Genomic DNA, 16,335 nt, shown 5'->3' with positions numbered 1-16,335 from the left:
TACTTTAGAGGGAAAACTATAACTGACAAGCAGAGCAGATGCCTGTGTTGGCTGGCAAGCCCGCGTTTCCCAGGACAGGGGCCTTCTTGAGAGTCGAGAAGATTTCTTGGCAAATATGGAATCAGATGAACGGAGCTGAGCAGGACTCAGGGAAACCCTCCTCCTTTCTCCACACCTGCGCGTGCGCACACCCTCTCCCGCTGCCACGCATGCGGCTTCGTTTCCTTCTGTGCCCTCCTTCTAATAGACCCATTTGTCCAAGAGAGAAACCTGTGAGTTTCCTCGGCGGCCTGCCTCTCCCTCACCGCCTCCCCAGCGCCCACCCGGCCAGGGAGGACGCCCCTTCAGCTCTGTCCCCTTCCAGACCAGGCCCCTCCCCTCCTTTGAAGGCCCCTTTTCAGATAAGGTGCTTATCCTTTCTTCCTAGGTTGCCACAACGCTCGTGTACTCCTTTTATTTTTTTAAAAGATTTATTTTTTATTCATTTCCTCCCCACCCCCCCCCACCCCCGCCCCTTGTCTGCCTTCTGTGTTCTTCTGTGTCTGCCTGCATTCTTGTCAGTGGCCCTGGGAATCTGTGTCTCTTTTTGTTGCATCATCTTGGTATGCCAGCTTTCCATGTGTATCCAGCGCCACTCCTGGGCAGGCTGCACTTTTTTTGCACAGGGCGGCTCTCCTTGTGGGGTGCACTCCTTGTGTGTGGGGCTCCCCTACACGGAGGACACCCCTATGTGGCAGGGCACTCCTTGCGTGCAGCAGCACTGCGCGTGGGCCAGCTCACCACATGAAACCTGGACCTCCCATGTGGCAGGCCAGTGCTCTATCAGTTGAGCCAAATCCACTTCCGTGTATTCCTTTTCTACTGCCTCTGTCACAAACGACAACAAATATATTGATTTAAAACAACACAGGTTTTGAGTGAAAAAAAAAACACGCAAAAGGACAAATATTGTATGATCTCACTGATATGAAATAACTAGAAGATGCAAACTCATAGAGTCAGAATCTAGAACACAGGTTACCGGGGGCAGCATGGGGTAGGGAATGGGGAGTGATAAAAGTGCAGCCTGCCCAGGAATGGCACTGCACACACAGAGAGCTGATGCAGCAAGATGACGCAATAAAAAGAGATACAGATTCCTGGTGCTGCTGACAAGAATACAAACGGACACAGAAAAGCACACAGTGAGTGGACACAGAGAGCAGACAATGGGGGGGGGAAGGGGAGAGAAATAAGTAAAAAATAAATCTTTAAAAAAAACACGAAAACCAAAAACAGTGTAGATTTGTTACCTTACCATTCTGCAGGTTAGAAGTGCAGTGGGTCCCACTGGGCTAAAATCAGGCGTGGCTGTGTTCCTTTCGGGGCTCCGGGGCAGTCTGTGTCCCTCCATTTCCAGAGGCTGCCCACAGCCCTTGACTGGTACCCCTTCCTCCTCTAAAGCCAACGACGCTGCCTTCCTCGAATCCTCCTGTAGCCACAGCTGCCGACCACAGCTGGGAAAGATGGTCCACGTTGAAGGGCTAGAGTAGATTGTACCCACCTGGATAATCTAGAATAATCTGTCCACTTTAAGGGTTTAGCTTGATCACTCTGTGAAGTTCCTTATGTTATCAGGTAACATTTATAGTCTCCAGGTGTTAGGACGTGGGTGTCTTTTGGGGGAGAGTTTCTGCCTGTGACATCTCCTGATTCCTCTGCCCTCCCCCTAGCCTCCAGAAGCCTTTAAAAATGGAGATCCTGAAAAAAGAAAAAAAGAAAAAATGGAGATCCTGCAGTGGGTGTAGCTCAGTGGTTGAGAGCCTGCCTCCCATAGATGAGGTCCCAGATTCGATCTCTGGAACCTCCTAAAAAAAAATTGGAGATCCATCCTTTTCCACCCTCGATCCTTTCCCGACTGCTTATCTCCTCAGAACAGAGTCCAGACTCCTTTATTCTGTCTTAAGCCCCTTCTCCATCCTGCCCCGTCCGGCTTCCCAGCACTTCCTGCAAGCACTCAGGACTCCGGAGCCTGAAGTGGTCCGTGGACCAGCGGTGTTGGCGTCACCTGGGAGCTTGTTAGAAATGCAGCCTCTCAGGCTCCACCCTGGACTTCCCAAATACAAGATCCCCAAGTTGAAAATTACTACCGTTTGCACCGATAGCTTCTCATGTCTTCCCAAACTCACTGTCCTAATCAAAAGCATCTGTGTGTGTGTGGTCACGTATAGATAACCTAGAATGTGCCATTTCAACCATTTTCAAAAATTGTTACAGTGACATTAATTACAGTGTAGTGCTACCACCACCTACCATATTAAAACTTTTTTAAACACCCCAAAAAGAAATTCTGTACCCATTAAGCAATACTTCCCTATTCCTCTTCCCCCCACTCCTGGTAACCTCAAGTCTACTTTCTGTTTCTATAAATTTGCTTATTCTCAATATTTCATTTAAATGAGGCCATACAATATTTGCCTTTTTGTGCCTGGCTTCTTTCACTTAGCATAATGTTCATCCATGAGGTAGAATGTATCAGAACGTCTTTCCTTTTCAGGGCTGAATAGTACTCCATTGCGTGCTAGACCACACTTTACGTCTTCATCTATCCCTGGACGTTTGGGTTGTTTCCACCTTTTGGCTCTGGTGAATAATGCAGCTGTGAACATTTGCCTACAAGTTAACAGAGAGGTGATGGGAATTGTTAGAAGTAGCCAGAAGGCTCGGGGAGGATGCTCAGGAATTGGGGAGCATCAGAGAAGACTCGTGCCACAGGACAGGCCTGGCGAGGGAGCCGCTGCTGCTGCCGCCCCACGGGAAGCCCCCGGATTGAGAGTCCTGGGGAGCCTTGCCTCCTGCTAGGACGTTCCCCTCCAAGGGGAAGGTTTGGACGCTGGGTAATGAAAAGAAAAAGAAAAGCTACTGTATGTACCTCGTGGCTGCCCAACACCCGCCTCCCCTGTCTTCCCATGTTAAAAAGCCTTCCGACGAGAACTGCGCACTTGCTCGCTTGCCACATGCAAACGTGCCCCTGGCGCGCCCACTTCCCGGCGGGCGCCCTGGGCAGTCTTCTCCTCCCGCAGCCTTAACACCCAGCACCCTAAAAACTAAACAGCCCCGTGGCCCATCGTGACACACCTGCGTGCCATACCAGGGGGAGAGAGTGGAATTTAAACAGTAGAACGAACCACAACAGTTCAGTCCACATAACGCAGAAAGGAAGAAAGTGTGTATAGAAGCTACAGTCCTTTTTATGCGACTGGTTATAAGGTCATAGCTAGTATTTATGTCTTGTGTTAAAGGATTATTTTTTTTAAAAGAGTAACATCATAACTCTTGTACAAATATAAAATTAACATCTGTTAAAGACTTTATTTTTCTCATTAATTAATGAGGATACCAGCAAAGTGTTTGGAAAAAAAAAGTTCAAAGGAGGCGCCAAAAAAAACCCAGAATATGCAAGCCATTAGGAATGTTGAAATGAATCCATTAATAGACATTAAGCTGACTTCTTAGGGGACAGGGAGAGCCAATGTGTTTACACTGGATTAAACATTTGCTACTCTGGATAAAAAGCATTTGCACTGCAGTCGGTTTTCTGTAACTTACAGAGCTGTAAAATATCTCAGAGACACTGGAAAACAAGACCCTTATTGAATTAGAAAATCCTGAAAGCTATGCTGTCTGTCTAGCAATCCACAGCGCACCCATACTTCTTTCCAGTTTTTCCTGACGTTTCCCTGAGCTACCGCCCAATCCGTGCTCCCTTGCTGTCAGGGCTTTGTCGACTAGGGTTCCTCTTCCAGTGGTGGAGCCCAAATCTCTGCTCCTTGGAAATCGGAGGGACAGGCTAGTCTCTGCTACCACATCCCTGGCAGCACTTCGTATCCCATGTTAAAATTGTTTAAAAAAAAAAAAAAAAAGCAGAGCCTTGAGGTCTGGGGATGAGAAGCAAAACTGGTGAGGGGGGTGGGGTGGGTGGAGCTCAGTGGTTGAGCACACGCTTCTCATGTACAAGGCTGGGATTCAATCCCTGGTACCTCCAAAAAACAAGAAAACAAAAAACCTTGGGAGTGGCTTAGACCCGAGGTTCTCAAGCCGGCATCACCAGGGAGTCTCATTAAAATGCAGATGCCGATGCCTTCGGTCTGGGGTGGGGCCTGAGAGTCTGCATTTCCAGCCAGCTCCCTGGCAGTACGGGTGCTGCTGGTTCACGGACCACACTTTGAGTTGCACGGAGCTGGGCGTGTGGCGTAACCATAGCAACACCACCCCCATTTCCTCGGTCTCTGGGCCTTTGGACGCCGGCTGAGAAGCGGCACGGCCTGCAGCTCACTGGCTCAGAGGAGAGAGGGCTTCTCCAGGATGGCCCACCAGCCCCACCAAACGCCGACTCCCAGTGGCGCTCTGCCTGCACGCTCCCGCGTCCTAGCCTTGTGTAGGGCCAGCTGCCTCGGGCAACGGGGTGCGTGCCTGGGTCCTGACTCCCCAGAGCATCAGCTTTTCCTTATTTCTTCTGAGGTAATAAAAGGGCCCTTCACCGGAAGCAGTGTTGGATGGGATGCGCCAAAATGAAAAGGGCCCTCCGTTAAGACCACGGCTCACTGTGTGTCTGCAGGAAGCGTGGCTGTGGCTGTTTTACTTTGCTAAAGCTGCTGGGAGCATTAGGGGTAAAAGCTTACAGTTCCGAGGCCATGAAAATGTCCAAATCAGGGCATCATCAGAGATGCTGTCTCACCAAGGTCGCCCGCTGGGGGCCCTGGCCAGCCTCTGCTGGGGACCCTGCCTTCCCCCTCCAGGCCCGCTTTCTCCCCGGCTCCGCTGTGGGTCACCAGGCTCAAGGCTCTCTCTTCCCAGGCCTTGTCTCTCCGCTCTGCTGATTCCAGCCTCTCGGGGTTGCTCTGTCGGTCTGTCTTTTGCAGCCGTAGGTGATCTGGCGTCTTCCCTTGCATGGCAGGGTAAAAGGGCAGCTGTCTTTCTCTGTGTGTTTCTGCCTGCAGTTCTCCAGCAAGACGGGAGAGACCCAACCTACAACGCACCTCACTGAAGTAGTCCAGCCAAAGGCCGTAAACTGGCAGCCCTTTAACCCCCTTGAAGTAGGTTAAAAAGAGGCCGGATTTGGCATCGTGGATTGCAGGGTGGGGAGGTGGGCGGAGAAGTCAAGGCTGCAAGTGTAGATGACTCTGGAGATGTTGGTCTGTAGCTAAAGGCGGTGTCTTCATTTGCCAGGGCTGCTGTAACAAACTACCATAGACTGTATTAGTCTGCCAAAGGGGTGCCCATGCAAAGTTCCAGAAATCTTTTGGCTTTTATAAAGGTATAAAAGCTTACAGTCCCAAGGCAGAAGAAAGTGCAACTCAAGGCACCATGAGAGGTGCTTTCTCACCAAAGCCATGTGTTGAAACAAGATGGCGGGTGGTCTCTGCCTGGGCTCTCCTTCCCCTCCTCTTCCTCTTTCTCTTGAGCTCATGGGCCCAGCCCCTTGAGGCTTGGCTTAAGTGATCCTGCAGTCCCCTCTCTCCTGGCACAGGGCTTGTTTTTTCCTGGGCTCTCTATATCAGTCTCAGCTCTTCTGCTCTCTTCCCCATCAGTTGTAAGCTTTCAGGCAGATGGTCCATCTCTCCCCAAGACCTCAGCTCTTCGAGCCTCTTCCTTTCTGTCACATGGAAGGATAAAAAAGGACAGTGCTCTCTCTTCCCGTGTGTCTTTGTGTCCGTTCCTATCAGACCCAGCAAGGGAGTGGGGACTCAGCCTGAGTCTTGCCTTACTGAAGTGGTGAAATCAAAGAGCCCTACAAGTGATCTTAACAGATAATCTAATCAAAGTCCCCCCAACTGAATTTAATGCAATCAAAGGAAGAGATTAGTTTACAAACATCATCTCTCTCTTGCGGATTTGTAAAATAATCTCAAACTGTCACAGACTGTTTGGCTTAAACAACGGAAATGGAGTATCCCGCAGTTCTGGAGGCTGGAGTTGGGAAAGCAAGGAGGTTCCATTCCGGCCCCTCTGTGGGCGTCGGGGGCAGCTGGCAAGCCCTGGCGTCCTTTACATCCAGCAGCATAGCTCAGGCTCTGCCTCCATCACACTGTCCGCTCTCTTTCCTTCTGTCTTAGTCTCTACTACCTCCCGTGTCCAGATTTCCTCTGCTTATAAATCCTATTATATCAAGGGCCCACTCATCCAGTTTGACCTCAGTTTAACTATGAACATTGTTTCAATTTGCTAAGGCTGCCAGTGTAATATGTGGTTAGTGTAATGGGAGTTTTACTAGGGGAAAATCTTACAGTCATGACATGTCCAAATCAAGGTACCGTCAGAGATGCTTTCTCACCAAAGGTCATTGGCTGGCCCATCCTGGCATCCTGCCGTGTGGCATGGCCAGACAGCAGCTGACCGCTGCTGTTCCTGAAATCCTCCCTTTCACGTGGCAGGGTCAAAACGGCAGCTCTTTCTCTGCATTTCTGCTTTCGGTTCTCAGTTTATGAAAGACCCCAGCAAGAGGGCGGAGACCTAACCTGGATCATCCCTCAGTAACATACTCCAATCAAAACCCTAACGTGATCTCATCACAAGTGATTTAGTTAAAGGTTACGTAACTGAATCTAATCAGGAGTCCCCATCCACACTGCAATTACAGGCACAGCAATAGGTTAGCTTGAGACCGTAATTCTCAGGGGTCCACGAAAGACAAACCAGGACAGACATCTTCAAGGATCCTGTGTACAAAGAAGTTCACATTCACAGGACCAGGGGCTAGAACTCAGACATCTCTTTTTGGAGGAGATAATTCAATCCATGACAGTGTGTCATGGAAAGGGATTTTTCATTTTTGTTGTCATTGTATACTTTTTGGTTTTTTTTTTTGTTTTTTTAATGAGTGTCTTTCAATATCATTCTACTTTTTTTTTAAGTCCCCCCCACTTCGCAGCTTGTTTGCTGTTTGTTCTCTGTATCCATTCACTGTGTGTTCCTCTGTGTCTGCTTGTCTCCCTTCATTGCATCCGCGCATTGTGGGCTGGCAGCTCTCCACAAGGTGCAGGCGAGCCCGCCTTCACAAGGAGGCCCCGGGACGCGAACCCAGAGCCTCCCGTATGGTAGACGGGAGCCCAGTGGATTGAGCCACAGCCGCTTCCCTGTATACTTTGTTTTCAATTGGAGATATCAAAGCATGGTTTGAATGCCAAAAAGAAAAAGCCTATGGAGAGGGAACTCAGGCTCCCCACAAGGTGTCTGGAATCTGGTGATGGGAACTCCTGGATCCGGGGCCCCTACCATGCCACAGACCCAACAGCTGCCCCTCCAAGGAGTCTATTCAAAAATAAATAAATAAATAAACAAAACAAAACAAACAAGCAAACCCCCAAAGGAGTCTGTTCTGCTGCAGAGAGCTTTGGCTGCGTGTAGTGTCTCAGACAGCAGTTCCTTTTGAAGTTAAACCCCACTCCAGCTCCCAGGGGATATTCTGTATTTTTTTTTGAACAAAGAAGTCCTGTCAGAGAGTCAAGTAATCCATTGAGCCTCATTTGTTAAGAGACGTTTTTACCGGGTATTGAGTTCTAAGGTGACTTTGTCTTCCTTTCTTCTGATCTTTATTGTCTCTGATGAAAAGTCCTCTATTATTCCTGTTGTTTTCCTACAAACGGTATCTTTTTTTTCCCTCCTCTCTGCTTTTTAGTATTTTTCCTTTAAAAATTTTTTTAAAATCAGTTTTACTGTGATGTGCCTATCTTGGTTTCTTTTCTATTTCTCTTACTTAGGGTTCACTGAGATTTCTGATTCCATGGGTTTGCTACTTCTCACCAAATTTAGAACACTTCCAGCCAGTATTTCTTCAAATATTTTTCTGCCCCATTCCCCTTTTCCTCTCCTCCAGGAATTCTAAATACACATATATTATTTTTTTAAAGATTTATTTATTAACTTTATTTTTTTAATTTTTCACATGCCCCCCTGCCCATGGTTGTCTTATCTGTCTGCTCATTGTCTGCTCACCTTCTCCAAGAGACACCAGGAACCTAACCTGGGACCTCCCACAGGAGAGGCAGGTGCCCCACAGCCTGAGCCACACCTGCTCCCCACAGGCTGTGGCATCTGCTGAGTTGCGGTGGGAGGCGCATTAGCTCGATGCAACGGGAGGCAGTGTCTAGCTCTTTGCGGCAGGAGGTAGTGCCTGCTTGTCTTCTTTTAGGAGGCACCGGGACCCAAACCTGGGACTTCCCATGTGGTAGGCAGGCACCCAACTGGTTGAGCTGCATCCACTTCCCTGTATATCAGACTGCCACCCAATTATATTTTTCAATCTAGTCTTCTACTGAATTTATCTTCCAAGTTTATGGATCCATTCATGGATTTGCTGTTAATCCCATCCAATAATTTTTATTCCATGTATTGTATTTTTCAGTTCTAGGATATTATTTAGGCTCTTTTTAAAAAGATTTTTTTAAAGAGTTGTCTACTCTTTCCCCAAATCCCCCATCACTACTTATTATATCTGAGTATTTTTACTCAGTATATTTAAAAATAATACAGATCCCATCATTTTCCTCCTAGGATAAACATCTTTGTAAGTGGTGACAAAAAAAGTTCAGCCATCCTATAAAAGCTTTATTAATAGTTTGTTTCATTAACTGAGCTCATTGATTTTTTAAATTTATCTACCAATACTAGGCCAGAATCGATTTTTCCCAGTAGTTTCAAGATGTAGTTTTTACAAAATATACTGGTGTTTCTAATTTTGAGCTTATTTTTAAAAATAACAGCTTTGTTGAGATATAATTCATATACCATAAAAGCAACCTTTTAAAAGTATATAATTTAGTGGTTCTTAGTATATTCAGTTGTGCAACCATCATTACTATCTAATTTCTGAACTTTTTTATCTCCCCAAAAAAGAACCCCTACCCCATTAGCAGTCATTCCCCATTCCCCCTTCCTCCCAGTCTCTGGAAACTACAAATCTTCTTTCTGACTGTATGATTTTGCCTATTCTGGACATTTCAAGTAAAAAGAACCATACAATATGTGGACTTGGGCAACTGGCTTCATTCACTTAGCGTAATGTTTTCAAGGCAATCAATACTGTAGCATGTACCAGTACTTCATTTTCTTATGGCTGAAAAATACACTTGTATGGATGTACTGAATTTCGTTTATCCATTCGTCAGTAGCTGGGCATTTGGCTGGTTTCCACTTTTTGCCTATTATGAATAATGCTACTGTGAACATGTGTACAGGTTTCTTGTGTGAACACATATTTTCGTTTCTGTGGGGTAGATAACTAGGAGTGGAATTGCTGGGTCATATGGTATTCTACATTTAACTTTTGGGGAGCCGCCAAAATGTTTTCCAAAATAGCTGCACCATTTTACATTCCCACCAGGAATGTAGAAAAGGTCCAATTTGTCCACATGGCAACACATATTTTACACATTTTTGATAATAGCCATCCTAGTGGAAAGCAGTAGTATCTCACTGTGGTTTTGATTTGCTTTTCTCTGATGGCTAAGGATGTTGAGCATGTTTTATCTGTATGTTGGCCATTTGTATATCTTCTTTGGAGAACTATCTATTCAAGTTGTTTGCCCATGTTTAAATTTGTCTTGTTATTGCTGAATTGTAAGAATTCTTAATATATTCTGGATTCTAGACTGTCATCAGATGTATGATTCAAAAATATTTTCTCCCACCCTGTGAGTTATCTCTATACTTTGTTGATGGTGTCCTTTGAAGCACAAAAGTTTTTCATTTTGATGAAGTCTAATTTATATATTTTCTTTCATTTCATGTGCTTGTAGTGCCCTCTATGAGAAACCATTTGAGGAGTGGATGTGCTTCAGGCAGTTGCACATGTGAGGTCCCACTTTCAATCCCCAGTGCCTCCTAAAATAAACAAACAAACAAACAGGCAAACAAGCAAACAAATGAAAAACCCAACTCAGGGAGCCAATGTGGCTCAGTGGCTGAGTGCCATCTTCCCACATATGAGGTCCCAGGTTCAACCCTCAGCCCTGGTACCTCAAAAAGAAAAAAGAAAAAGAAAAAGAAACCATTGCCTAATCTGGCATCATGAAAGTTTACTGCTATACTTTCTTATAAGAATTTTATATTATGGTTTTAGCTCTTACATTTAGGTCTCTGATCCATTTAGAGTTAATATTTGTATATTGAGTAAGGTAGGTGGGTAGGGATCCAATTTCATTCTTTTGCATGTGGCTGTCCAGTTGTCTAAGCATATATTAATACTTTTTAAAGTCCTTTTCTGCTGATGCTTATGTCTCAGACATCTGTGGATCTCTTTCTATTGACTGATTTTTTTCTTAACTGTGGGTTACATGTTCCTGCTCCTTCACATGTGTAGTTTTTTATTGTTAACTAGATAGTATATTATTGTGTACTTCCTGTATTAGGTACTGGGCTGGACTATATTTCTAATTGGACTGGACTTTGTGTCTTCTCATGAAGAGTGTTGAGTTTTGTTCTAGCAGGCAGCTAAATTTCTGGCAGCTTACTTTGACCTTGTGGTAGCTAGATTTTACATTTTGCTGGGCAGGCATATTTCAGGTTTGCCCTCAGATCTAAGGCCAATAACTTGGTCATGGGAGGTAATCTTTATTCCTGGCCTTTCTGATAATTCTCTGGAAAATCTGAAATTTTTACCAAGTCTCTCTAACTTGGCAGGAGTTGAATTCCAAACACTTTCTCCCTTAAAGTGGGTGAAATTGAATCTCTGCTCAGCCCTTTCAGCTTGCAGTTTGTTTGTTCTTTTAACCCAGTCTCCTTGGAGTCTTACCCAAATCTTTGCAAATCTGGTGAGTGCCAAGGATTTAAAGGACATTTATATATGCATTTGGGGGCTGGTCCCTTTATGGTTTCCTGTTTTCCAAGATTTTTCCCTCTCTATTTCCAGCATCTCTGGCAGTGCCACTCTTTTTTCCAACTCCTCAGGCCAGTAAATCTCTGGATTTCTGCTTGAGTTCCCTTGCCACGTGAACCTGGATCTAACCCAGTTTAGTTCCCTTATTTCAAGATCTGACTCCCTTCCAGTTTTTGCCTGCTTTGGGCTCTCTCCAATGTCTTCACACAGTTATTTTAAATACTTTGTTCAGAGTTGATTGTTGTTACTGGTAGAATGGTTAGTCCAGTTACCAGAAGATGGGAAGAGCCAACTAAGGAATTTGCAGGCTGGAAGATTTTAAACAGGAGCGTGGTCAGGTGTGTTGGTGTTGGAGGGATTAGTACGGGTGTGGTTTGTAGGGTGGTGGGTGAGGGGAAAGCCAAGGCACGAGGGAGACAAAAGTTTGGAGGCTCTTGGAGTTTTCAGGAGAGGGGACAAAGCCTTCACTGGTGGGGAGAAAGGAAATGGAGAGGTGTGGTGAGGTGGAAGAGATGAAAAGGAAGGTCTCCTAAAAGAAAAGGGGTCTTCGGTGACTACCATTTCTACCATTCAGAGTTAGGCCAGGGAAGTGGACTTGGCCCAGTGGTTAGGGCGTCCGTCTACCATATGGGAGGTCTGCGGTTCAAACCCCGGGCCTCCTTGACCCGTGTGGAGCTGGCCCATGCGCAGTGCTGATGCGCGCAAGGAGTGCCATGCCACGCAGGGGTGTCCCCCGAGTAGGGGAGCCCCACATGCAAGGAGTGCGCCCCGTAAGGAGAGCCGCCCAGCGCGGAAGAAAGTGCAGCCTGCCCAGGAATGGTGCCGCACACACGGAGAGCTGACACAGAAAGATGAAGCAACAAAAAGAGACACAGATTCCCGTGCCGCTGACAACAACAGAAGCGGACAAAGAAGACTGCAGCAAATAGACACAGAGAACAGACAACCAGGGGAGGGGCGGGGCGGGGTGGGGGGGGGAATAAATAAATCTTTTAAAAACAAAAACAAAAAACAGAGTCAGGCCCAGTTCTAATTCAGTCCAGGGTGTGTCTCCACAGAGTAGGAAGTTAATTGACCCAGGTTAGTCCAGGAAAGTTGACCTGACTGAATCCCGTATCACTCAGCGTCTCCCCGGCTCACCTGGGGCTCCTGCAGGCGGCCCCAGGATCTGGCTGGACCCCGAGTGTGATGAGCTATGGAAGCACCAGGTTTGCCTCCAGCACCTTAGAGAGGGGTCAGGGGAAGGGTCACAAAGCAGGCCTGATACTGAGCAAACGCGGGTTCCTTCTCCCGATGCACCTGAAAGACCAAGCCCCGGGACACTGGGGTTTCAAAGAGAGAAAGAGTGAGTTTGTGCACGCAAAGGAGGACAGTTGCCTTCAACAGCCCAAAAAACTGCCTCCTGTAACTGCATTAATTTTGGGGAGGGGGGGATTTTAGAAATTTTCATAGAAGTATGTAATTCATACATGAACATAGATAAACAGAAGCGTATAGTTAAAAGTTGTGAACTTACAAAACAAACATGCATATCATCATGCAAGGCTCCCGTACATCTCCCCACCAAACACCTTGCATTGTTGTGAATCATTTGTTACAAATTATGAAAGATAGCATCAAAATCTTACTACTAACTGGAGCCCTTAGCTTCCATTTGGTGAACTATTCCCCCAACTTATCTGATTATTAACACCCTGTATTAGTATTATGTATTTGTTACAGTTCATGAAAGAAAGTTCTCCTATTGTAACCACAGCCCATCTTCCAGCCCTGGATTCCCTGTGCTATGCAGTCCCGTGCCTTGTACAGTCCATTCTAAGTGTACCCTCAGTGGCTCTCATTTTCACCACAGACATGTGCTGTCATCAGGTCAGGCAATTTTAGAACGTTTTCATTACTCCAAAAGGAAAAATACCATCCCTCTTTATACGCTTCCACTGTTGTCCCTTAGGTCTGAGACTCTTTCAAGCCCAGGACTGCCGTAAGCCTCTTTGAATGTTTAAAACATGAGGTGGACTTTGTATAGAGAATAGATTGATGGGGGCAAGAATGAAGGTTGAGAGATCAGTTGGAGTGATTCACAATCTATTGAGATACCATGTTGACTTTAACTGGGTTATTGGCAATGAAGAGGATTTTTAGAAATATATTTGTGAGTGACAGGACTTTCAGTGGAGAAGGGAAGGTTGGAGTCAGAGTAATTCACAGTTCGTGGCTTCAGAAACTGGTTCAAAGTAGGTGCTATCTATATCTTGAGGTGAGTAATAAGTCTAAGAGACAAACAGTGGGGTATGAAAACCAAGCTAAGGAAAGCTGGATCTTGCCTAGTAACTTTATCAGACAGAGAGGAGACCCTCTGCTGAGATGAAATTCAAATGCTGACACTGTCTTAATATCCAACTCCCCCAACATTTATCACGTAACTTATCCTCCAACTTAAGATCTAGGGATATTATCTAATAGTGTCCGAATGAACTGTGAGGGAACACCTTCATACTTAATTTGAGAAATCACCAGTCTGAATGATCAGTAGACCTGGAAAAGAACATGAGTCTTATGAAGTTATTTTGTGATATAAAAATAATTAAACTATCCCTAAATAATTGGGGAAATTATATTTCAAAAATTTTTTAAATAAAACAAATCAATTTTTTAACAGCCCCTGGTTTAATAAAACTCTATCAAACAAGTTAGAAACATTAGAAAATAAAACTATTTCACACAAAAAAGAAAAAACAAACAAAAAACCTATTTCAAATGAAAAATGTAGATTTACCAAATTTTTTTAAAAAGTAAAATAACAAGTCATGCCATCACATAATTTAAAGTGTGTTAAAATAAGTAGAGGCAAGGTATTGATGCAGAAAAATAAGATCATAGATGAGGGAATCAAGTACGCTAAGAATTCAGAGGAGGAGAAGGAACTGTACACAAACAGAGATGAGAGGTGTTGGAGATCAAATGAAGTCCCCGCAGAAGGCATGTGCGGCCGCTCCTGGTCCTGTGGGAATGGAGCTACTGTACGTGAGGTCTCTTCAGTAAGAAATTCAGTGAGGGTATGGCCCACCTGCCTCGGGCTGAACGTCCACCTGGATGACTGCAGTCCTTTACAGACTGTGAGAAAAGCAACAGGGAGCCGCCGGAAGCCACGGGGTCCCGGGAGAGACAGGAGAAGGTGCTTCCCTGTGCACGTCAGGTGACAGAAGAGCCGAAGACCACGGATCTGCTGCACAGCCCCAGGATACCTGCATTGACTTTGATATTCGATAACATCAGGACGATAATGAATGACGGGGTGGTGCTGGGCACAGCCGCCTCCACTGATAAGCACGAAGGGGCTGGGCAGAGTGTGGTGTGTGCTAACCAGGGCGGGTCCCGAGGGACTGGGGTAGGGACATGCAGAACGGAGGTCAGCTGCAGGGTTATTCATATGGATATTGAACAGAGGAGGGTGGAGTGCTTACCATCAAATAGTAACCACCCACGCACGAGGGTGAGTCTAGTTTTGGATTAACCGTAAACAAGATTTCGTAAGGGGGCAGGGTCAATCTAGAACGGCCGGCGCAATAGCAGGCCTAGGCTAAGTCTAGCCAGTTTCAGTAATTCCAGCTATCAGTCCTTGACTATTTTGTAATATAAAGGCGTCTGTAATCGTAATTATTTTAATTCTTAACCCTTGGTTACAGGCCTGGAAGTGCCTCGGCAGGGCCTGCCTGAGCAGCCGTTTATCCTCGTCCTCCTCTACCAGCCTGTATGTTTTCTCTTTCCACAGGTCAAATGGATGATGTACTGGATTATATTTGCTCTGTTCACCACAGCAGAGACATTCACAGACATCTTCCTTTGTTGGTAAGTACCTGTATTAGTCAAGGTTCCCTAGGGAAACAGAATGGACAGAAGCTCTCTGTCAATAGTGTGAGAGTTTATAAACTTTGCTCACGTGGCTGTTGGGATGCACAAGTCCAGATTCTGCGGGCAGGCTGCAAACCAGGGGCTCCCGTGAAGGTCCTCATTGAATTCCCCAGGAGACGCTGGCTGTCCGAAGTAGAGACGGGGATTCTCTCTCCGAAGGCTGAACTCACTTTTCCTTTGAAGGCCTTCAACTAGATTGGATGAGACGTCACTCCTTGCTGACGGCAGTCTCCTCCGTTGGTTGTAGATGTAACCAGGCATCCTTGCAGTCAACTCACTGATGACTGAAGTCCATGAAATGCCCTCATATTGCAATTAGCCCAGTGCTTGCTTGACCAGACACCTGGGCACCTTTACCTGGCTGAGCTGCCACGTTAGCCTCACCATCCCAGTACCCCAGGACATTTCGGGGAAAGATTTGGCCTAGTGTCAGAGGAGAGACAGGAAATACCTGGAACCAGCTTCCAAACTTGTCTCAGGCCAAAAATGGAGGTGAGGGATGTTAATTAGAACATTTAAAAATATATATATATAAATTAGTTTATGAAAGGTACCACTCCGGTAAATATTGAATGACCTTCAATGAACAGGTATTGTTCCAGGCGCCAGGATAAGTGATGCATCAGACAGAAACAGTCCTCAATTAATGGAAGTGGTAAAGAAGCAAAAGACGGGGTCTGTGGGGGGGAACAGTACATGAAATTGTACCATTAAAAAGTTCACTTTTCCTCCCCTGCTGTTTATTCTCACTATACCACTTTTCACAGTTGTGTATCCTTTAAACAAATTTTATACACACATTTTTTTTTTTTTAGTAAGAGTAGGATCATGTACATACTGTTCTCACTTTGGTTTTTAAACTTATTTTGGAAATAGTTTCATATGAGTACAACTAGATCTACCTATTGTTTTGTGTGGCCATATAGAATTTCATGGTGGAGATGAACCATAACTTATTTAACCATTCTCCCTTTGGTGGACATCTAGGGTGGTTCCAGTATTTTTCTCTCTTAGAAACATTGCAGCTATTACCAGCAACGAGCAATGAAAAGCACAAGCTAGGTCTGTGTATTGATATGGTGGGTCTTCTTAAGTGAGAGAGGCACGGATACTATATCGTGTCCTGTTTGTCTTTAAAGAGTGGAAGTTTGTGCACATGTGACATGCATTAAAAGTAACGTGGAGAGGAGAGGTGGCTCAAGCAATTGGGTGCCTCTCTCCCAGATGGGAGGCCCCAGGTTCGGTTCCCTGTGCCTCCTAAAAAGATGAGAAGACAACAATGGGGGGGGGGGAATAAATAAAATCTTAAAAAAATAATAAAAAAATAGCATGGTACAATTAACCAGGGTTATTTCCACAGCTTGGGGCTATGGGGTTGCTTTTGCATGTGCTCTGTTACATAAATGTTTTACCATGATCAAGAGTCATCAGAGAAAATAACTAAAGGTATTTCCAGTTTGGAGAAAAAAAATGTCCTTACCCAAGAATGTCGGTATGAACATACCCTCGAGAATGTGTGAGGCCAAGAAACAGACCTGAACCCGTGCCTCTGTCCCTGAATCTTGTTT

General features: G+C 45.5%; 1 protein-coding gene across 2 annotated transcripts in view; it reads left to right on the top strand.

The window, feature by feature from the left end:
- The window catches only part of REEP1 (receptor accessory protein 1), a 121,588-nt gene that overhangs the window by 60,558 nt on the left and 44,695 nt on the right, over nucleotides 1-16,335 (top strand). For both annotated transcript variants that reach the window (XM_004465704.4, XM_058279044.2), the window contains exon 3: nucleotides 14,628-14,704. In XM_004465704.4, coding sequence (XP_004465761.1) covers nucleotides 14,628-14,704 — 77 coding nt within the window. The remainder of the gene's footprint in view (nucleotides 1-14,627; nucleotides 14,705-16,335) is intronic.

This window comes from Dasypus novemcinctus, chromosome 17 (genome assembly GCF_030445035.2).
Source record: "Dasypus novemcinctus isolate mDasNov1 chromosome 17, mDasNov1.1.hap2, whole genome shotgun sequence".
Taxonomy (NCBI): Eukaryota; Metazoa; Chordata; class Mammalia; order Cingulata; family Dasypodidae; genus Dasypus; species Dasypus novemcinctus.
Note: the sequence above shows the minus strand (reverse complement) of the source record. Positions and strands in the feature narration are given on the sequence as shown.